A 22,684-nucleotide genomic window follows, 5' to 3' on the forward strand; every position below is an offset into this window, starting at 1 on the left:
TTCACTGATGAAACTGCAAGCGTAGGCTGAACAACGAAATCATAGGCCTAGATAAAAATTAGAGAAAGTTCACTCAAAAGAATTATGTTCACTATTATTCGTGTCGATCAAAACTATTGCAGGAGTTTTCAAAGACTTTTAAATATGTTGTATGATGATAAAATAAATATGCCTAACAACATAACATCATATATCCACGTAATATCAATTGAAAACCACTTACCACGATTCTCTGATATACAGTAGGTATATAGGGTAATAGCTTGAGTTTGCCATAGCTAAGAGTTATAGAAAACGAAATTTAGAGCGTATTGAAAACGAATTTAATATGTTTCAATGGAGGCCTCTTTAATATTTGTGATTTTCGTACCTTATGACGACTCGCGGCTTGTAAATCGCTTTAGTTTGTTGCAAATTGCATTAAGGCGTGAATTTTTTTTACGATACCTGGACGTAAATCTCCTATTCAACTGCCCTTATTCATTTATAGTTAAGTGTATTAGTACTAAATTAATGAAAAAAAAGTCAATAAGATTTTATATGTCGAAAATCTAGAGTACTGTGTCATGGGACTTAATGGCTAATAAAGAAGTTATCAAAATAGTGTGCAACAAATATAGTCTAGCAGTATTATTAATAGCAGCGACAATCTTGGACAGTTTATTCTTGTTTAATATCACAAAATCTAAGCTAATTAGCTGTAGGCTAATCAAAGAATGATAGACTTAGTATGCTAAACGTTCTGCACAGCATCTTAGAATCAATTCAGTGACATAGACTGAGAAAGTAAACAGGAAAACTGTATTAAAACAGTACTATTTCAAACAAATAAAACATAACGCTACGATGCAGGAGCAGAGCTTGGAAATGAAAACGAGGGCTGTAGAATGACAGAGTCAAACAGTGCGTCAACGCATGCATAATTATACATGCATGTGCTCCATAATTACTATACGAGGTGAATGTTGTAAAAGTGAATAACATTCAACAGTGCAGATGAAAGTACAGAGAAATAAATAACATGGGGTATTAAGAAGAACATTATTAGGAAATCATCAAAAGTTATTTTCTCGTAAAAACAAAGTTTATAACATTTACCTCAAAACAGGGCCATGCACGGGAATTTTAAATGGATTCTTAAAGTAAAACATGAATTTTTAATTTGAAAAAATCCTCATTTAAACTTTGCAATAAGCTAAATGTATACTGTGGAACATAGTACAATAGATCAAGGGGAATTAACTGAACGATGGAGGGTAATTCCTTTCCCCCTTCCTCAGCACACAGACTTCTGACATAACATGACGAAATAAAATTTTAAAGCTTGTCTTTAATACAAAATTAATATCAGATTAAGATAAATAAAGAACGGAAAAGAAGAGTGAAGTACCAATAAATTAAAAGAACGAGAATTACACCATTAAATAAAAAAAAATAAGAAAAAACCGACAATACGAGGACGAGGTGCCGTTACATAGGCAAAAACCTTCCTGTTTTTGCTTCAGCCTTGTACTTTATGTAAAAATATCACCAGACTCACATAATGAAGAAGATAAACAGGAGTGAAGGCGTACTAAATCAAAAGAAGAAGAATTACACCAATAAATAAAGAAAGAAACTCTTTAAAACCGAACATACGAGGTGCCTTTGCAAAGGAAGATACCCCCCATTACTACTACTACGACCATTACGTGAACCTGCCCGCCAATCTAGTGCTTGCTCAAGCTTGTTTTGCAATATTTTATCGATTAGCACGGACTGTCCGTAACGCCTGTAGTGCATGCGTGTTATTTTGTGAGTATATGATTTATTTGAACCGGTTTTATGTGTAAATTTGTGTAGTTTAGGTTAAATAGTCTGCTTTTATGTCAAAGTACATCGAGTGACAGGTAGCCCAACCTGGGGGTCAGGACGGACGTCACTTAACGGTAATTACGGAAATTACTTTGAGGTAATCGTTCCCCGGGTAATGTAATGGGGGATTACATTAAAATATCATTCCTTCACGCCAAGATTACGCTCCCTTGTTTAATCAGCTCAGTGGTCTGGTAAAACTAAGGTATACTTAACTTTTTTTTGTCGGCCAAATGGAATGTCCCTTCGCCGTGTTTAGTACTGGCCCGGGGGGGGGGTACCCATACGTTAACAAGTTATTGCACTTGTCGAACGGCATATGAACCGTTCCAAACAGACGTATATATACCCGTGCTCTGTCTTGTGAAGATCGCGTGTGGAAACCCCTTGTTGGATGGACTTCAGGGGTTAATTACAGGTTAATTACATTCAAGCGACATAAATTGAAGGTAAATCCATAATTAGCAACTAAAAAACTGTAGAAAAAGTCCAGTTAGAAGGAAATTGCCGCCGCGGAGCTACTACTTAGATCTACCTTGGTTTTTAATATTTTTCAGGTTAAAAATTGAAACGAGCACGGCTTGGTTCCCGCCAATCGTTGACTGGAATATTTACCGTCTTTTGTCCGAGTTTATGTCATTTGTTTGTGTTTGTTGTAGTTACCGTCATTTTTTTATGTTTTCCGTTCGGTACTTTTGAGTAACAGCTCCGCACGGACCATACGGAGCGGTTCCGCGAGTACGCAGGTCATCAGGGAGCCATATGTTTAAGAAGGGATTGCCTAAGGAAACTTATTATAGCTTAAAAAGAACCATATATACTAACCTAGCGAACCCTAAGCTAACCTAACCCAGCAGGCCGTGTTACTTAGTCGGGGGCTATACCCCCCGAACCCCCCAGTGAAGGAAACTCCACAATTTACCAAAAGCTCCCCTATAACACTGCGCATGCGCTATAGCATTCCAGGATGGCCATCGTACAACTTCTGAGGTTGATTACAGGTTAATTATAGCTGACTGACAAAAAATAAAGGTAAATTCTTAATAAACAACCAAAATATCATAGGAAAAGTCAGTTTCTAAGGAAATACCTGACGCGAGGCACTTACTTAGATCTACCTTACGTTCATCCCCATGTGGTTGGTAGCCTACTAGCCTAAACATGGCACCTATTTTGCACATAAACTGGAAGTTGCTGAGCCTAGAATGGGCACGGTAGGAGTTTCAAGTCTTACCTTCAATTTTTCTGCTAAACAAAGTAGAAAATAGTGTTTATAATGCAATAACAGTGAGAGCTTAGGGTAATTTGAGGAATTTACCGAGACTGGAAATTTTACCATCATTTGTTTATAATTTTATTTTCCTCTAGGGGATCTGGTACTAAATGTGGTGTCCTGCGGAAGTTTCGTCATGTTTAGGCTAGTACCAGTCCCTTGGGGATGAACGTAGAAACATAAACCAAAGACGGTACATTTCTCATTACTTTGGTAAATTTCTCAAATTATCTCGCCTCTGCTGCATTATATACGCGCTTTTCTGTATTGATTAGTAAAAAAATTATATTAATATAAAGGATACCTTCGTGCAGCATTCTTCTTTATATTTACCTGAAAAACTATTAGGCTAAGCTAATGTCATTGGTGTTTGTTGGGGTGTACTCAGCAGTGGGCCAAGCTCTACCATGCCTAGCATGTGGTAGCCAGTTTTTTCACAGGATGACCAAAACAACTTCACAGCTTTAGTAGGAGTTCTTGTCAGATACAGTAAGTAGGCTCGCATAGGTCTAGTGTAAGCGTAAGACTATCTTCATATGTAAATTATAAAGATTTTATTAAAGTGAGCATGAAAGATAAGGAACAGGTCATTTGCACTCATAAACAATGTCCTAAGACCCAAACATACACAGGATTCACAGCTTTAGATGTATACCATACTGGGGGATTTTGGGTTTAGCAAAATCTGTTATAAAAAAAGCCTAACTGTGGGATATATGTTGTTTAAAGATGTCATTTTCTTCAGCATCCAACTTAGATATTGTGCTCTTACTTTACCCTTCCCAGTCTTTTGTGTAGTGGGATGAATTTATGTAAATATTGTATTTTTTAAGGATTTAAGACTTTAAATTCTTGTTCCAGACAAGTTTTATTGAGATTAAAGGCATTTCGTGTTTTAATATTATGCCGATTTAAGTATTATGTAACAAAGGTTGCCAGCTAATATATAAACTAAATATTTTTATCTTTTTTCCAGAGAACCTGTATTTTAGTTAGTGATGCTTGAACTGCAGTATATGTAGTTCAGTTTGGCTCAGGAATCATTATGCCAGAAGTCGTTCTCCATGGAGTTCCTGTTCGATTTCCCTTTGAACCTTACGAGGTTCAAAAAGCATACATGTCCAAAGTTATTGAGTGTTTGCAAACGGTATGTTGTGCTGTATTTCCTGATTTGCTTAAATATTTGATAAGCCTGACCTGTTTATGTAGGCTAAGATTTATAATGTAATCAAATGTGTAGAGCACATTGTAATGCTTATTAGATTTCAGGGAGCTTGTTTGATGTATAAAAGCTTCACTATTTTACAGAAGAATGAGGTTTGGTGTTTAATGTTGATGTGTGTGTTTAATCCAGTAACCTAAAGTATCTCTGGGAGATTTAGTTGATACCTGGTATTTATTGATGCTAAGTAAAATCTCAACTTTATTTGAAAAACTGTATAAACATATTCTTGAAAAATATCTTTTGAACAATAGTACCCATCCTCATCTTGGACATGTACTGAATACTTATATCTAGCCTTCATTGTGAAAGTATACTCCTGTTTAGTATTTTCCTAAGACAAATACTTATTTGTCTTTCTTCCATCATACTTTCCACCCTCTCCTAACAGTTGATTCATAGTGCAACTGCGAGGTTTTCCTCTTGTTCCACCTCTCAAACCTTTGTCTTGTCAATTTCGGTTTTAGCGCTGAATAACCTCATAGGTCCCAGCGCTTGTCCTTTGGCCTAAATTCTATACACTATTCTATTCTATTTCAACAATTTATCATGACATTAATTTTAATTTTTTCAGGGAGAAAATGGCATATTAGAGTCACCCACAGGCACTGGTAAAACCCTGTGTCTATTATGTTCGACCTTAGGATGGTTGGAGATTAAGAAGGCAGAACACAAAGCCCGTATTCAAAATGTTGTGGGTGAGGACAGCCCGGAATTCTTCAGTGCCCTCAGTACTCAGTTAATGGTCGGTGCAGGACAAGCATGGGCCAACAAAAGTGGTTAGTTACGTTATGAATTTGCGTTCCGTGTGAGATACCATACTTGAGATAATGTACTTGTTTTCTCCTCATGAGCTGTTGTAACTGCTTTTAATTTGAATGGCAGTTTTAAGATAAAAAATCACTGTAATTAACCTTGAGCATGAAGGATTTTTTGTGCAGCTGTATATTATTATTATTATTATTATTATTATTATTATTATTATTATTATTATTATTTAGAAAATGAACCTTATTCATATACAGTAGAACAAGCCCACAGCAGCCATTAGCTGTAAATTCAACCTTCCAAAGAATTAGGTGTTTATTTGAAATAAGTAGCAAAAAGCAATAGGAAATACAGAAAGAGAAGATCAGGTATTAGAAAAGAAAAAGTAAATAAAAAAATTTATAAATAAATAGATAGCAGTAGAGAAAAACCCACTTTTGGTCAGTTATGTGAATATTTGGGGCAGTTTGAGTTTAAATCAGCGGCTCTTATTTAGGTTCGTGTGTTGCAGCTGTGCTCTCAAGAGACAGTAGTTCAGTAGACTGTAATTGTTGATTATTACACCTTTAATTAAGTTATATAATTAGCAGTATAGAATTTCCTGTATAAGAAAAATTTTGAATGTAAGTAGGAATGAAAACCAGAGCTCAGATAATTCTATTATAGGAACCTTTAAGACTGGTGGAAATCTGATATGTTTAAATATCTTGCATGCTTCTTTTCAGCTCCTCCAAAGATTATCTATTCTTCGCGTACGCATTCGCAACTCACCCAGGCTGTGAATGAGCTGAAACGTACAACTTACAGCTACTTGAAGGTAAATGGTTTAGATTGCGATACCCACTCAATGATGTTTTGCTGCAATTTAGAATTATACATATACAGGTGACAGTTTAGTATTTTTAGAGGCCAAATTGCAGTTGTTGTACTTATATGAACACTCAGGAGTATTAGGTACAGTTTTTTCAAAATTCAGTTATATATAAGGTAATCTATTAATTCTACTTATAAAATAATTACTAAGTAGCTTTTTAATTCATGGGTTTACTTGTTGTACGATTTCATTTGTTACGGGAGGCTATTGAACATTATGGCATTGTTATATGGTAAGAATATTTTACTTCAATAAATTAAAATTCTGTATAACTTTTCCATCATATTTAGTAGTTTGTTTAGCCATTGTGGTGTTCAGCAGTATTTCAGATCCATTTGTAACATTTCAAAATAATATATTCCTTACAGGGTCTATTCAGTAAATACTCTTTCTGGATAATAAGATGTCTTCATATTTCTATTGCAATTATGTATTCTAATAGCAGTGGTCTCTTCTTCTATAAATTTTTTCCACACTTTTCTAACAGTTGTTTTATAGTGCAACTGCGAGGTTTCCCTCTTACTCCTTTAAAACCTTCTTTACTCTCAATTTCCCTGTCAGTGCTGAATGACCTCATAGGTCCCAGCGCTTGGCCTTTGGCCTAAATTTTATATTCCAGTTCCAGTGACAATGGTACTTTTGCTTGCAGGTGGCAGTATTAGGGTCCCGAGACCAGATGTGCGTCCACCCGGAAGTTTCAAAGGAGACGAACAACAATACCAAAGTTCACATGTGCCAGATAAGGGTCAAAGCCAAAAACTGCTACTACAGCAATCAGGTAGCTATTCGGAGATATTCCATCATTTTTTAAAATAATTTTAGGTTATAGAATTAATTTCCAGGCCTCAGAACCTTTTCTTATATAGGCTTTTGTTGATTTACTGATTATTATTATCATTATTATTGAAAAGGAGGCTGTATTATGCGAATTTATCGTATACAGGATAAATTCGCATAATACAGCCATCTTTTTCAATAAGACCTGTTTAAGAGAGGGTCTATTTCCTTCATATTATCATTATTATTATTTTTTATTCAGGAGATGAACCCCTATTCATATGGAACTAGCCCACAGAGGCCATTGACTTGAAATTCAAGCTTCCAAAGAATAGTGTTCATTTGGAAGTAATAACAGAAGGTAATAGGAAATACAGAAAGAAGAGATCAGTCATTAGGAAAAATTAAATTAATAAGCTGGATAAAAATGCAAATGAATTACCAAAATACAAGGAGTAATGCATTTTATCTTTGCTTGAACTTTTAAGGTTCTAATTGCATTACATCCTCAGGGAGACTTTAAACAACAGTTTGATGAAACTCCTGTGAATGTGTTGGATGGGGGACCACATTTCAAAAGGAAGGCCACATTGAAGTAATACTAACCTGTCTTCCAATTTGTCATACTTTTTTGACCCATGAGTATTTATGAATACCCCTCATGACCCAATACCAGATTGCCAAAAAAACACTTGAAGCAAAAATCATCTTATGAGTATGTCTGGTCTTAAACCAAGAGGAAGTCTTGTTTAAGTCAGAGAAACAAATTCCTGAAAGAAATTTTACCAAATTCATCAACATTTTCAGTTTAACCAGTTGTAACATTTTGAAGAAGTAATTTATTTAGTAGGATCTAATATATTTAGTAAGAATAAATCCTTTGGGCTTCCTGTTTGAGAATTGAAAATTATGTGACTGTGAAACTGAAATATGGTCACTGATCACCTCACTTGTGTAAGGTACAGTCTTTCTCTAAGACAGTTAAAAGGCTTTTAATCAAGTTAATTTTTATATTCAACGGAGATGTTATTTTTATTTTTCATGCTTGCTTGATTTTGAATTTATTAATGCCTAGATTCCACTTGCATCATTTCCTAGTTTTCTCTCTTCCTTAGTGAGTCATTTTGTCTGTAACCTAACCTAAGGTAACCTTACCAAAAGGAGGGAATGAATTTGAGCCAACATGACTGGCTCCCATATTTCTGAACAATTTTGTGCATATTTTGAAATTTTGTAGGTCGACATTAAGAAGGATGACCCAGACGTGAGACAGAGCGTGCTAGATATCGAGGACTTAGTCAAACTAGGAAAAAAGAAAGCCTTTTGTCCTTACTACATGGCAAGGGAGCTGAAGACAGATGCTGACATCATATTCATGCCCTATAACTATCTCCTGGACCCCAAAAGTAGGAAAGCGCATAACATTGAATTACAGGTATGTATAAATGCATTTTTTACCTGTGAAATCTTTAACTTTTGTAATATAGTTGGATGGCCTGTAAATATCTGGATAGTTGTTCTTTATGAACTAAAGAAATGTACTTAGTTAAAAACTGGAACGCACTGCCAAGTATTTAGTCCATTTTGTTCATGTGCGCAGAAACAAAATTCAATCTAGATTCCTTGTTTGCAATACCTTTTGGGGGCCTTGATGTATTTAAGTCGCACCTGTGCATTGAAACACAGAGTGCCAACAATAGCGTGTCCACCCATAGAGATTTTGCTAACAAGGACCACTCCATTTAGTGTGACCTTTGAATGGCACACTCAGCTACAATGCCACCTATTTGAAAGGTGCCATTCCAAAGAGATGCCTTTCAGTGTCGGGTTTGACATAGCTTGCTGCTGTAAAATAAATCATGTTTCTTTAATGCTTTTGCTAACCCAAATGTTTTGGTTTTATGTTGAGAGGAAAGTTTTATTCTTGTTCATACCTTCTGAGTGTTATTACGACAGGAATCAGTATCCCGTGAAAACAAAGATGTAAAAGAATAGGGCCTCGTGAAAACTAACTAGATACCTTGTTTTACTCTCAGGGAAATATAGTGATATTTGATGAAGCGCACAATGTGGAGAAAACTTGCGAGGAAGCTGCATCCCTGCAGTTGAAGTCTACTGATTTAGCGCTTTGCATCGATGAAGTAACTCAGGTCAGTTATGAATAGTAGTTGTGGTGTATATTTAGTGATAGTGTCTCCTTGTGTTTATAAGCATTGAGGAACATTAAAAAATATTTGTGATGATTTTGTAATATTTATGTCAGCTTTGCAAATAATAGTAAAGTGTAGCATGTTTGATTATTTTTATGAGACTAAACCATTTTGACTCCAAAAGGGGGGAGTAGTGCCATCAGTGTGCCTTATGTTCTGCACTGTTTGCAGTGTCCCTCAGCCCCTAGCTTGCATCTGCTTTTTACCCTTTTACTTTACCTCCGTTTCTGCATCTGTTCTTCAGTCTTACTGTCTTCTCTTCAGTGTTTAAAGCACTGAATGGCTGGAGGTGCCCCAATACTTGGCTTCATTAGCCCAATTTTCGTAAATCAAATCAAATCATTTTGAACAGTCCTGTGAGATTGTAGAATTCTAACTTGGTTTCTGGTTAAACCATAACAGGTATTGTTATGATGAAAGGAACATAAGAATTTATTTAACATCATTTTTCAGGTAATGAAGAAACTTCAGGAAATGAGCGAAGGAGTCACAGTTGCGGCCAATGATCCAGGCCAGGGTCTGCCTGAAGATTTCAGCCCCGATGATTTATACACGTTAAAAGCACTCTTCCTGGAGCTGGAGAAGGTATTGTATTTCACTGGGATTTTGTGTTTAGGACTATGTTTTTAATGATGAGTTAAAGTCTCTCTCTCTCTCTCTCTCTCTCTCTCTCTCTCTCTCTCTCTCTCTTTGTGGTCTCTTGAAACTGGTTTGTAATAATAATGTCTACTTTCTCTTTTATTCTGGTTCTTAAACAGTGGCTAAAATATTGTAAAAGCAGAGATTGTAGATATCTATATACCCAGTGTTGAATCTTATGCCACTTGATTTGGGAACTGATAGAGCTCATTCTTCCTGTAACTTCAAGAAAATGTAAAAGTACTTGCAGTTGTTTCATAACAAATGTTATTTGGGAGAGCATAGATGCATGTCAAGGTTTTATCACTGGTACATCCAAAGCTTAGTGCAGTTCTCTTATTATAAAAGAACTCTATTTGTTTATGGACCAGCAAGATGAAACCCATACATAGATCTCTCGAAATTTGCAAATTTTCCCATAGGGGTTACTGCCTTTAATGACCATCACATGGTACACTCAGAGTAGCAGTTTCTCCCTGCATTCTTATCAGTCCCGTGTCTTTATCTGTGCCTTTCCCCATGATTTTCTGTCTTCCCACTAGTTGTCATGCCAGTTCCTTTCATACTCTGCTCCTTTCCCCTTCTTATCATGCGGCCAAATTATCTTAGTACTTCAGATCATTGGTTCTGGATGCCATGTCTGTCTGTCAGGAACTTCATATGTGATATTGTATTTTTTTGCAGATGTGAATTTGGCATTTTATAATCACATCTCAGAATTTCGTCCATTTTCTTTGTCGTACTTGTATGCTACTCTTTGATATGCCTCACTCCAGAATTATAATCTCTGCAAAACTTAATCCTTCTTGACAGCTCAGTTTTAATTTCTTCAGTCTTATTAGGTAAATTTTGTTTTATCTGCAGGCAATTGACGAAATCAGGCTTCCAGCCGATGGATCAGGGGCAACATTTCCTGGGAGTTACATGTTTGAACTCTTGGAAAAGGCAGAAATTACCCCACACAAAAAGACAATTATTTTAGAAATTCTTGACAAGCTGGTAAGTTTTCTGGTTTTGTGACTTTATAAAGCAAGAATGCACATTGAAATATCCCCTTTTTTTTTCAAAATTTACCCATACTTGCTATTAGAGAAACTTTACAATTGATTTAGGTGTAACTAGCATGTCTATACCTACTATAGCCTGGATTCCATAAAAAAAAGTTATTTAAACATGTCTACAGATACTGACCTCCATTTATGTGCTTTTCACGAACTAGGAATGATGAGGCATAAAGAGAATCCTAAATAAAAATGTCATTTGAGTGTTTTTTCTTATTAGAAGTTGCATATCTCTTAATTAAATATTTCCTTAATTTCCATTTTCAGATATTGTATCTCACAACCAACAGTGCGTCTCCATTCCAGCGTAAGGGTGCTGGCCTTCAGAAATTCTCCGATCTCATCAAAATTGTATTCAGTAAGGACAAATACTCTCTGCAACATATGAACTTTGTGAAGCAGTGTTACAAGGTAAGAGTTCATGCATATGTGAATAGATAGGAAGCGCCTGGTTACACTAAAGATCTTAATTTAACTTTGATGTCTGATTCCTTTTGAGTCGAACTAGCACAGTGGAAGGATTTGTGGACCCAAAATCTGTGTTACTCTTACTGCTTATGTTTTTAAAGTCTTTGTAGCCATACAGCAAACAAATGGCTGAGTTACTCAAGTCATATGTTTCAGAGTCTGGTTAGACATGCTGTAAGTTAAGGCCCATAGTAGTGATTGAACTACTGGCATTGCCCTTTTCCTAAGTAGCGATTTGACACAAAGTTAGAAATTTGTTTTGTCTAGGGATGTATATAAAATGTGAACAAGTTATCATATTTGTAAACTTATTTTGTTGGTTCTTTTCCCGTTTGTCCCTATGATTGTCATGATGGTGTGTAATACACTGCTTTTGTTTACCAAAGATAGTAAAAGAATAACTGTGACAGGGTCATTCTTTCATACTACATTTGAAGTTCAGAAGCCACAAGTAAAAGAAGAAGGAAGAATCAATAGAACATTGAAATTATTCTATATTTCGCATGTTTGAATGTATAGCTTTTTTGTGTGTTTGTGATGAAGGTCCACGTCAATATAGAGGAAAAAAAGAAGCCCGGAGGACGACAAGATGGTGGCTGGGGCGCAAACAAACCCAACACGCTTGACTCGAAGGCTGGACGTGTCATATCGTACTGGTGCTTTAACCCGGGATTTGGGTAAGTGCTTATGAAGTCTGGACTCTTATAGTCCCTTTATTGGCAAAGTGTCGAATATTTTTTTTTTTTTCAGTTTTTAAGTTATCTGCATTGACAGTGATTTTGTTAATTTATAAATTCATTTTTTCTAGTAATTGATCTCTTCTCTCTGTAATTCCTTTTACCTTCTGTAACTTCTTTCAAATGAACATCATATTCATTGGAAGCTTGAATTTCAAGTCAGTGGGCCCTGTGGGCTCATTTAGCATGAATAAGAATAATAACTGGCTAAGTAATAAGTGTGTCTCTCTCTCTCTCTCTCTCTCTCACCTAGATGGTAAGAGAGACAGACTTGATACTTTGCTGAAACAGGAAGTCAATGATAAAATCACCATCAATGCAGATAGCTGAGAAATTTTTAAAAATGCATTTTCAGCACTGTCAAACAAAGGGAAGATATGGCTCAGAGTTGGACTGTGTTATTATAATTTTGAGATTTATCATAAAAACAAGATGTTTGTTAAGATAGTCCCTGAATAAAAATTAACATTGTGGTATTTTGCAGCATGAAAGAATTGACAGAACAAGGAGTGAAGTGTATCTTGCTCACAAGTGGAACTCTGTCACCTTTGCAGACTTTTGTCTCTGAATTGCAGGTTAGTTATATCTTATACATTGCAGTTTCAGGAAGTATATATTGCAGTTTCAAGAAGTATTCCTGTATTGTTGAAGTGGAAATATATATTGTCCCCAGTTTGTAAATTGTATCATGTATATGCCATCTGAGTAAGATGTACAGTATTTCAGTGCTGCAAGGTAATTAAGAAACTTTAAAGTGATGGGGGTACAAGCAAAAGTCAAGCTTCTTTTCTCATACTGTCTTAGTTTTAGAAAGTAGTATAGAAGGTTACTGCTATAGGTAATTAAAATAAAAAAGTTGTTCATATACTTCTTGTGAAATAAAAATTATAAATACATCTCATTTCTTTTCCACAGACCCCTTTTCCAGTTCAGCTCGAGAACCCTCACATTATCATGAAACATCAAGTGTGGGTTGGTACAATATGCAAGGGACCAGATGGCTTTGATCTAAATTCATCTTATCAAAATAGGTAATTTTAAGTGTTTTGAAAAGTTGGCTCAGTTTGGGTGGTCCTTCTGTTTTATTAGAAATATCGTGTAGTTTCATAGGATGTGACACTGCAGTCCCATATCAAAGTAATTCAAAGAAAAAGTATATACAAATCAAATCAATAAATAAAGGAAAAGAGTAAAGAACAATACTTAACAAAGCTGAATTAGCCACATAGAATGTGTGGGGAGACAAGACAAATGATACAAAGGCTAAGGACTCAAGATCCCAAAAGCTGTAAATGTGGTGGAGCTGTCAGATCTGTCACAAGCACATGCAGACCTGGACTTAGGACCAGTTTGTTAGCTAAGGCCTTGAAGAGTTTTCACCTTCATACAACTCAATATTCACAGCAATTTGTTAGTTTCGTACGTTTAGATAAGACATTAGGAGGAAAGTAAAAGAGCAGAATTGTGGAGTGCCATAATTAGGGGGTGACTTAGCAATGACTGTGTATGGTTTGTACCTATTTACAGTAACATGTGCTTCTTTTTTCAGATATTTTAACATAGAACTAATTTCAGCATCTATTAAATGACAATTTGGTAGGATCAAATGTTTGGATAATAACCTCAGATTGCTTCATTTAGGCCATTTTAAGGATTCGTTTTGACAGTCAACGTGTATTATTTTTTCTCATCAAAAATCATTCTTTAGAATTTATCTGGCTTGTAAAAGTACATGCCTTGGGCTTGCTATAGTTTTATATATAGCCCATGTACAGTATGCAAGAAAAGTGTCAAGTCAAAATATTAGGAACTTAGGCACACTTCATCTTTGCTTCATAATTATATTGTAGTGGTGTACAACAGTCTCATTCAAACTTGAACTGAACTTTTTCTTGTAAATTGGCTCTGTCCAATAATTGAATTGCAGTATTGTATTAAAACAATGAGTTTTATTTTACAGACATAATTGTAACGACCAGTTCGTTTTCATTTTATGAACTTTGTGTGTTGGATTTAAGTCTGGGTGGATACTATTGCATAAAAAAATTGCAAGAAGTTTATGCGTTGATTTTAACTTGGAGGAATGCTGTCTTGTAAACAGAAGGATCCTAAAACATTGTTCTGAATTTAAGTCTAGCAGTATCTTACTAAACAAAGGATGAGTCACTGAAACTGTTAAAAATATTATGTCATTGCATCATGCATAAATGAGACAAAGCCCAGTTACTGAGCCTAACACCTAACATTGCTTTCCAGGAGCAACCCCAATTATATTCGTTCACTGGGACAGACCATTCTCAACTTTTCACGTATAATTCCTGACGGCCTCCTGGTTTTCTTCCCATCGTATCCAATCATGCGCTCGTGCAGGGACGAGTGGCAGAATACTGGAATTTGGAGTAAAATATCTCAGGGAAAGGTAAGAAAGTTTTAAGTGTGAAACGTAAGTGTTAGTGTAGCTCTGCTGTTTTTCTTTACCAAGAATGTAATTAAGATTTTAAGTGCTCAGTACATCAATGTGTATTAAAATTAATGTTGTTGTGTACTGTGAATACTGTGTTTTTTGTGTCTGTTGTGAAATAGCTCATAATTGCAATGGTCTTTTTCAATTTTTCCCATGTTCCAAGGAAATTTTTTTCATGATGAATTGCTTTTAGCTTAATTTAGTAATATTATCGTTATTATTAGGTAATTCTGAGAAACTTTTACTTTGCTTAAATGTATTTTGTACTGTATATCACTGCATCCATGAATTTGTTTTACAGCCAATATACGTTGAACCACAAACAAAGGAGGAATTCCAGAATGCCATGGTAGAGTTCTACCAGAAGGTCAGTGATCCTGCACACAAGGGAGCTTGCTTCATGGCAGTGTGTCGTGGAAAGGTAAGTGGCAATTTGAACGGGGTGTTACAGTGCGTGCGTGAACTCTTTAAGCAAAGGCTCTTCTTAATAAAATTTGATGCTCAGAAAAATGTCCACTCAAGACATTTCTTCAAGGAGGAACCTGTGATGCAGAAATTGCAGAGCTCTTTATGAAATATTTTCTAATATTCTCTGTGGATGGCTAAAAAATTTTACAGGATGGTAGAAACAGTTTGAGTTGTTAAGGTAAAAAATTACTGCAGTAATTATTTTAAATATGAATGACTAATGATTCTTTTTCCTGCCATCCTTTGAAGTGTTCATGATGATTCTATACTTGTGATAAATCAGATTTTCTTTGTTATAGTGATGTTAAATTCCATTGCCAGTTTCCCAGTTTATATTCAGCATTTTACAATATTTTATTTGGTTACAGAAATACTTCTTTCTTTTGCTTATACACTAAGTTTTAGTAAATATATCAGTTGTGGTTTTAAATGCTTCAATAAATGAGAAGCATGAAGTAGAGGACAATAGGAAATGTTGAAAATACACAAACTATTAAATTATTTACAAATGGTAAATCAGATCTGTGAAATATTTGATTAATTTATTCTCTAGCTTTCCAAGAAAGTTAATATGTCACTGAAACATCTGTAAAACTGTCAGTTACACAAAAGAAATGTTTATTATTAACTTCTATGTCATTGTTTGTCTAAAATCAATTGTGCACCTACTTTTATTGTCTCTTAACTCTAACCTAAAACTTTTTCATTATCAACTTTGCCTTTAAACTTACATCTTAACAGTGTAAACTCTTAAGTATCAGTATATAATATATTTTCTCTCTTAACCAGATGCATGTCCCCAAGGCTTGGATTTTGCTGACCGAAATGGCCGTGCTGTAATTATCACTGGATTACCTTTCCCCCCAATTAAGGATCCCAGAGTGGTTTTGAAGCAGAAGTATCTTGATGACATGTTCTTCAAGAATAAGGTGAGAAATTATAAACTTTGAGAAATTATAAACTTTAATCAGATTTAAAAGACAAAATTTGTGTAATAATCCTAATAATTATTTTTATTTCCCTGAGGTAGTAATTTACATAGCAGTAGAGTTACATGTTTAAAAGACTGCTGCAGTATATTTTGAAGCATTTACTTGGTCAAGATGTCCACTATATTAAATTTATCGAGATTACTGGACCCTAACAAAGAAAGTGGAAGATATATGACTACAGAATGCATAGATTCACAGCTGGAGCACAGTGAGAATATCATGTTACAAATGAGCAAGATGTGCTTAGTTACAATGTCCAGCAGTTGGAAAATAGACCAAGGTCTCAGAGTTTGAGATGACTTGTACATGTAATAAGAAGGGATGAGGAGCAGTCAGTCAGAAAAGTAGTAAGTATGGAAGTAGCAGGATGAAAATAACAGGGAAAGCCCCAAAATTCATGGGAATATGGCTTAGATGAAGACCTCCCGGACAAGTTAGGAATGTGGGTGGAAAGTGCCGAAAGCAGGAGAGTGGATAGAATGTTTTATGTGTAACCCCATTAAGGGAAAATCTGACTGAAGAAATTTATGACGATGACAAAAATCTGCAAGTAGAGCATCTGTGTGCTAGAGCGGAATAATTCACTGATTGATATGCAGCAGGTTTCTTTGATGAAGTTAGTTTTAGGGAGTGGGTACGCATTGCTGTTTGACTTTCAAGTATGACCGCTAATTTCTGTGATATAAGTCCTTTGCCAAGTACCTGTTTGTTTTCTTCTGCATGTATACATAACATGACCTTGGCAGCAATAAGAATATATTTTTACATTAAGAGTTGCTTAAAAGGTTATGCATAGTAAGATGAGTTTCTTGCAAAGTACTTTACATTTTTCTCCCTCTTGTATACATAAAAATTTTTCCATCTGTAAGAATTTATTTTTTATGTTACAGACAGGCTTAAAAGGTCGTGAATGGTATACGTTAGAAGCCTCGAGAGCTGTAAATCAGGCCATTGGTCGTGTCATACGTCACAAAGATGATTTTGGAGCGATAATTCTGTGTGACAACAGATTTGGAGGAGCTTTAATTTTTAAACTCCAGTTGTCTGCTTATCCAACCATGCACATGTTTATACATGTTTGGCCCCGCCATGAGAGATCTCACAAACTTCTTTAAAACTGCCCAGGCTGTGGTGAGTTTAGTTTTAATGTACAGAGTTTCAGCTCCTCCTGTAGATTTATATTTGTCATTTGATTATTATTATGGTTATATATTTATATATATATTTTTTTATCAGTCTTCCCTATTCAACTGTGGTTTTTATATGTGTGGTTGAGTTGTATCTTTGCCTCTTAGGAGTCACCCTTTTTCTACATGTCTGGCACTGCCTAATGAGCCTCTACTTTTTGTGCAGCGAGTCCTGAGCTACTTGCATCTAGTTTTTCCATTGTGTATTATTACCTTTGAAAGATGTTGCAGAAGATAATAGGAAAGTCAGAAAGGTGATATCAGTTATTTGAAAAGAAAAACCATAAATTTATAAATAGATCAAAATATAAATTAATTAGTATAAAATGAGGTCAGTTGTTTTAGGATAGTATTGCATTGCATCTGTGCTTGAATTATTGAGGTTCTAATTTCACATCCTTCAATTGATTAGAAAAGAATTTATAGTTTTTTATATATGAAATTCTTTTGCATGAAGGGACAAAATAATATAAAGTTTTTATGTATGAAATTCTTTTGCATGAAGAGACTATTTTACAATACTAATGTGCAATTTTCTGTGCAGCTTCCTCAGCCAAAACCAAAAAGCAGTGGGCATCCTTCAGTTAGCGTAAGTTACGAAACGCCCGATTTGCCACCAGGCATTCCTGTATCGGCTCAGGGCCTTGAAGCCGGTCCTTCCCGGCCCGCCATTTCAAACGTGACAAGACAAAGCCTGTAAAAGCATATTTCTGGGCAGTCAAACTACAATAATGACTGGTCTGCTTCGAGTACGTATTTTATCGCCGGGTGCGAAGAAAAAAGGAGAAGCCCAAAGGTGACGGTTCTTTATTTTCTGCCCTGGAACAAAGAACTAGCGTGATCAGTTTTAATTCACTTAGTGCGTCATCTTCCAACTGCACAAAATATGAAACTCTCAAGTCGGGAAACAAGAAGAGGAAGATCAAAATTGTTTCGAAGAGTGAGAAGGAGGTGGAAGACTTGGTTAACAATCCTGGGAAATCTGGAAACGGTAGCAGTTTATCTAATTGTCACATTAATGGAACTTCAGCAGCATCTGCGTCAGAGCCTAAAAAAGAAGGCACTTCGAATAGCCTTAACAATATAGCAAAGTATATCAAGGAGGTGGGTTATCTAAATTTGCTTCTTATAGCAAGTTAATCATTGCTTTTCTTATGATTATCATTATTACATGCCACAATTACTAAGACTGGATTAGTTTGTTAAGTTGGTCGACAACTAGAATAGATTTGTTGATAAGTGGCTTCAATTTAATTTATTTGACTGATACCTTTGACTCATGTAAAGTATACCCTGTCTTGTGTTTTCTGTCTCTTTGCTCCTTGCTAAGTACTGTAAACTTCCCTTTTACTTGGATGGATTGCTCTGTGAGGATGTATTGTAAAGTCATTTTCCAACTTTAATTAACTTTGTACTGGTTTATAATCCTTGTTTAGTCGATTTCAATTTTAGTTTGTTTTTAGTTATCTTGATAATTGTTATTAATATTTAGTTCTTCTTTTTAATTATCTTATGGTTATCAGTCTTGTTATTAATATTTAGTTCTCCCTCATTGGAAGTCATCCTCTCCATTCTTTGTACATTGTGGCAGCAGGAATTTAACATCTTCCACAAGCATTAATGAAATACCCGTGCATTGTTTGGCTGTCTTATCATATTGTTGGTTTCCACTGTCTTCTGTCATACATACCACTTTGGAATTGGTTTTTCACTCCACCCAAAATTTTTGTTTGTTGACCCTCTGTTCATGTGTTACAAACACAGTTACTGTGAGTTGCTTGCTTGCACTTGAAAGCTTTTAAATGACCCTACCATGTTCACTTAAAAACGTGCTTGGAATGAGTAACTCTTGTTGATGGGAAGGTCAAACTATAACTGATGCCTGTTACTTTGTTTATGAGGAGCACCTGAGCAGACCTTCATAAAAGCTTTTTAAAACTGTTTGCCATTTCTCTTACACTACAAAAACTTAAGTTCTGATAATATAGCAAGCAGGTTTTCCATTTTTGAAGTTTAGTCCTGATTGTATAGCAAGCAGGGTTTCCATTTTTGAAGTTTAATCCATTAGTTATGTGGACCACTGATTAGTTGAAAGCCCCTTCACCATTGACAGAGTTTGTTTGAAAATTACATAAATTGTTACTGAAACACAGCAAAAAGAACTTGCTGTTGATTTAAAATTCATTTTCTCTCTGCAGGTCAAGTCATCCCTCGGAACAGATATGTACAAACAGTTTTCAGAAGCAGTGAAAAATTACCAAAAAAACAAGGATTACGATGGCACAGTGGCTATACTTGTTCCTTTGTTCGTTGGCGAGCCCAAAAACCATACGTTGTTAAGAAGTAAGTGTCATTGCTTATTGGTACTAGGACAATATAATATTGATAAATATTGTATGGGTATCCTTCATAGGAGATTGAGAATCAGAGATCATAAAATTTGAACAGGAGTGTTGAATAGTAGTGTTAAAGTACTTTAAATCTTCAAATTATTCAAGCAGTGGTTATAGAGTTTGAACAAACCTTATAAATTACAATGCTTGTCAAAATAATTTTGTCAATTTTAATACATGTACTTACACCGATTCCTGCAATTTTTGCTCTTGAGGAAGGTTTTAAACAGTTCAACTTTACCCAGCTTTTATCATTTCTTATCCACTCAATGGTTTTATTTGCTGTTTTCCCTAGATTTTTGAGGAGAAAAGTTTATAGTTAGTAATATGGTGCTCTTATTATTTACTCTCCAACATTCTGTTTTAGGAAACAATACAGCGTGTTCCTTGCATAGGATCTTCAATGGAAATTTTACTACAGCAGTGACCAGATAGAGTAATTGAAAACATTTCGAAGTTGTTTATATATTTATTTCCAGACTTTTGGGATATTCTTACTTGAATACAAATGAATTATTTAATCACATCTTAAAATTTTAAAAAATATATTAAATACTGCCGCAGTCTGTCCTCATGCATGCTGCCATTGCTAGCTATCCTTGGGACTTATCCTCCTGACCTAGTCCATCCTAAAAGCCAGTTATCAGTACGTTAAGTTTTCCATTTTCAAGGCGTGATTATACTGCAGCCTCCTGCTCTTATCCATCCTAAATGCCAGGTGCCAGTACGTTAAGTTTTCCATTCTCGAGGCATGATTATCCCGCTACTGACTGCAATTGAGGTCTCTTCTTGCCATTGCATCAGTTCCTGGCTATCCTCGAGGGCTGATTTATGTTGCTGATTATACCCTAGGCCGGATTGTGCAGTTATTGATGGGCTGTTCTGAAGGCTGATCATCCTGCTACTGGACCTTCTGACCATGAAGACCTGATTTGCTGCTGCCTGTGCAAGCTATACCCTCGGTGTCTCGATCATGCTGCCCTTGCTCATGGCCTGCCCACCTGATTATGCCACTGTGCTTGCCATCCTTGGGTCCTGATGGTACTTTCATGATTGTGCTGGCTGTCTTTTGATCAAAGCCTTTCTTCACTGCTGAACCTTTTTCAAAGTGTGATTGTGCTGATGCTGCTGCTACTTATTTCCTCAAGGATTTATCATGCTGCTGCTACTCACTACTGCAAACATTCTCAAGGCATGATCCTGCTCCAGCTACTGGTGATACTTGCCAGCTCTGTGGTCTGACTGTGCTGTAGCTACTGTTTACTATCCTTAAAGACCTGGTTGCACAGCTGCTTTCAGCTGTCCTCAGGCCACCCATCCTCAAGGAATAATCATACTGACATTGTTGTCCTTGAGGCCTCTTGATTGTGCTGCTGCTTGAGGCCCGATTACTGTTCTCAAGGCCTGATTGTGCTGCTGCATGCTGTCCTGGAGGCCCAATTGGTCTGCTTTTCATAATTTTCTAGGTCTCATTGTCCTGCTGCTGCCATGGCTGCCTTCTGGCTTGATGGTGACGGTGTATTGTCGTCTTTTAGGCAGGACTGTGCTGCTGCTTGTCCTTGAGGCCTGTCAGTGCTGCTGTACAGTATTCACAAGGCCTGATAGTGTTACTACAGTACATGCAGTCCTTAAGGCCTCATTGTTTTGGTATCTCACCATTCTTCAGGTCTGTGTCTGCTACCTGTTGTCCTTGAGGATTAATCATGCTGCTGCATGTCATCCTCAAGACCTGATCATTCTGCTATTCATTATTCTGAATGAATAGCAGAGGATGTTCAGCCATCCTCGAGTTCTGACATTCTGTTGCCCGTCTTCCTTGAAGCGTGATCATACTACTGCATTCCAATCTCGAGGCTTGATCGTCTTCCTGTTGGCCATTCTCATGGTCTGATTGTGCTGGTGCTGCGTGCATTCTCCTGCACATTACTGAATACCATCCTCAAGACGTGATTATCGTGCTACTGCAGTTCACTGTATTTGAGGCCTGTCACACTTGCAGCCTTAGTGTTGCTCCCAGTTGTTCTCGAGACCTGATCGACCTCATGGTTTGTAGTGTGCTGCCAATCATCCTATAGGTTTGATTGTGATCTTAATGCCACCCTTGAGGCCTGATTGTCTCATTTCTCACCATTCTCACAATGTTGCTGTTTGCCATTCTCAAGGTCCAATATTGTTGTTTCTCGTCTTCTTTGAGGCCTGATCATCTTCCTACTCGCCATCCTTTTTGTATGATCATGTTGCTGCTGCTGCTGCTGTTCGCAGTTTTCAATACCCGATTGTCTTCTTGCACACCATCCTCAAGGGTTGATTATGCTGCTGCTTATCCTCTAGGCCTTGTCATGGTGCTGAATGCCATCTTCAAGTCTTGATCATCCTGCTGCTCACCTGTAGATCACACTGCTCCTTGTTGGGCTCGAGGCCTGATAAGTGTTGCTGCACTTCATCCTCACGGCCTAATCATTTTGCTGCTCAGCGTCCTCTACGTTTGATCATCCCGCTGCTCATAGTCCTCGAGGCTTGATGGTACTTGATTCATTGTCCTCAGGACTCGATCATCTTGCTGCTCATCGTCCTCTGGGTCTGATTGTGCTGCTCCTCATCATCCTTAAGGCTTGACTGTGCTGATACATGCCGTCACTAAGGTTACTTCCGCTGCTTTCCATTGGCAGTCACCCGAAGACCACTGAAAAAGTTATGTACTATTAGGAAGAGACAATTTAATTGCAAATGAATTTTTGCAGTTGTAATTAATAAAAGAGCAAAGGCACCCTTCCAGGATATTTCTGTAATTAGTAGTTAGTGGTCAAACACACTACTGAGGCATTTACATATGTAATGCAATAATTTTGTTCAAGGAAAATATTTTGTATCTGTAATCTGTATGAGCAAGCATAAATAACAAAAATAACTTAGCCAAGGAAGGAGCTGTTTAACAAAATACATGAATTACAGTAACAAGTAATTCTAGACATTTCATTCCTTTCTTTCCTCATTTCAGGATTTCAGCAATTCCTGAAGAAGGACCACCAAACCAAATTCCAAGAAATGTGTGCTGAACTTCTAGATTCTTCAGGCAGATAGCACCTGTGGTCCACTGTCTTTGTCAGCAGCTACAAACAATATAAATTATTGGTTCCTGTTAAACTGAGATACACCTTACTTTTCCTCCATTCATGACTGAAATATCCTATACATGAATACTGCATTTTTTTATATATAAAACTTTCTAAATGGAAACGTTTTAGTTTTTTAATTTTTATTTTATATTAAATATATCACTGCCAGTGTTTTTTGTAA

General features: G+C 36.3%; 1 protein-coding gene across 1 annotated transcript; it reads left to right on the forward strand.

Annotated features, from left to right (window-relative positions):
* The first annotated feature begins 1,548 nt into the window (after positions 1-1,548).
* LOC136852653 (regulator of telomere elongation helicase 1 homolog) lies at positions 1,549-22,684 on the forward strand. Its single transcript, XM_067127606.1, is given in 22 exon segments — positions 1,549-1,794; positions 4,104-4,274; positions 4,924-5,128; positions 5,843-5,934; positions 6,641-6,769; positions 8,006-8,203; positions 8,805-8,918; positions 9,432-9,563; positions 10,482-10,616; positions 10,946-11,089; positions 11,690-11,823; positions 12,368-12,458; positions 12,799-12,914; positions 14,140-14,302; positions 14,649-14,772; positions 15,605-15,744; positions 16,698-16,855; positions 16,857-16,938; positions 17,539-17,734; positions 17,737-18,098; positions 19,193-19,337; positions 22,386-22,684. Coding segments are annotated over 21 exon segments (3,045 nt in total). The 5' UTR covers positions 1,549-1,794; positions 4,104-4,172; the 3' UTR covers positions 22,469-22,684.

Source organism: Macrobrachium rosenbergii, chromosome 1 (genome assembly GCF_040412425.1).
Source record: "Macrobrachium rosenbergii isolate ZJJX-2024 chromosome 1, ASM4041242v1, whole genome shotgun sequence".
NCBI classification, from domain to species: Eukaryota; Metazoa; Arthropoda; class Malacostraca; order Decapoda; family Palaemonidae; genus Macrobrachium; species Macrobrachium rosenbergii.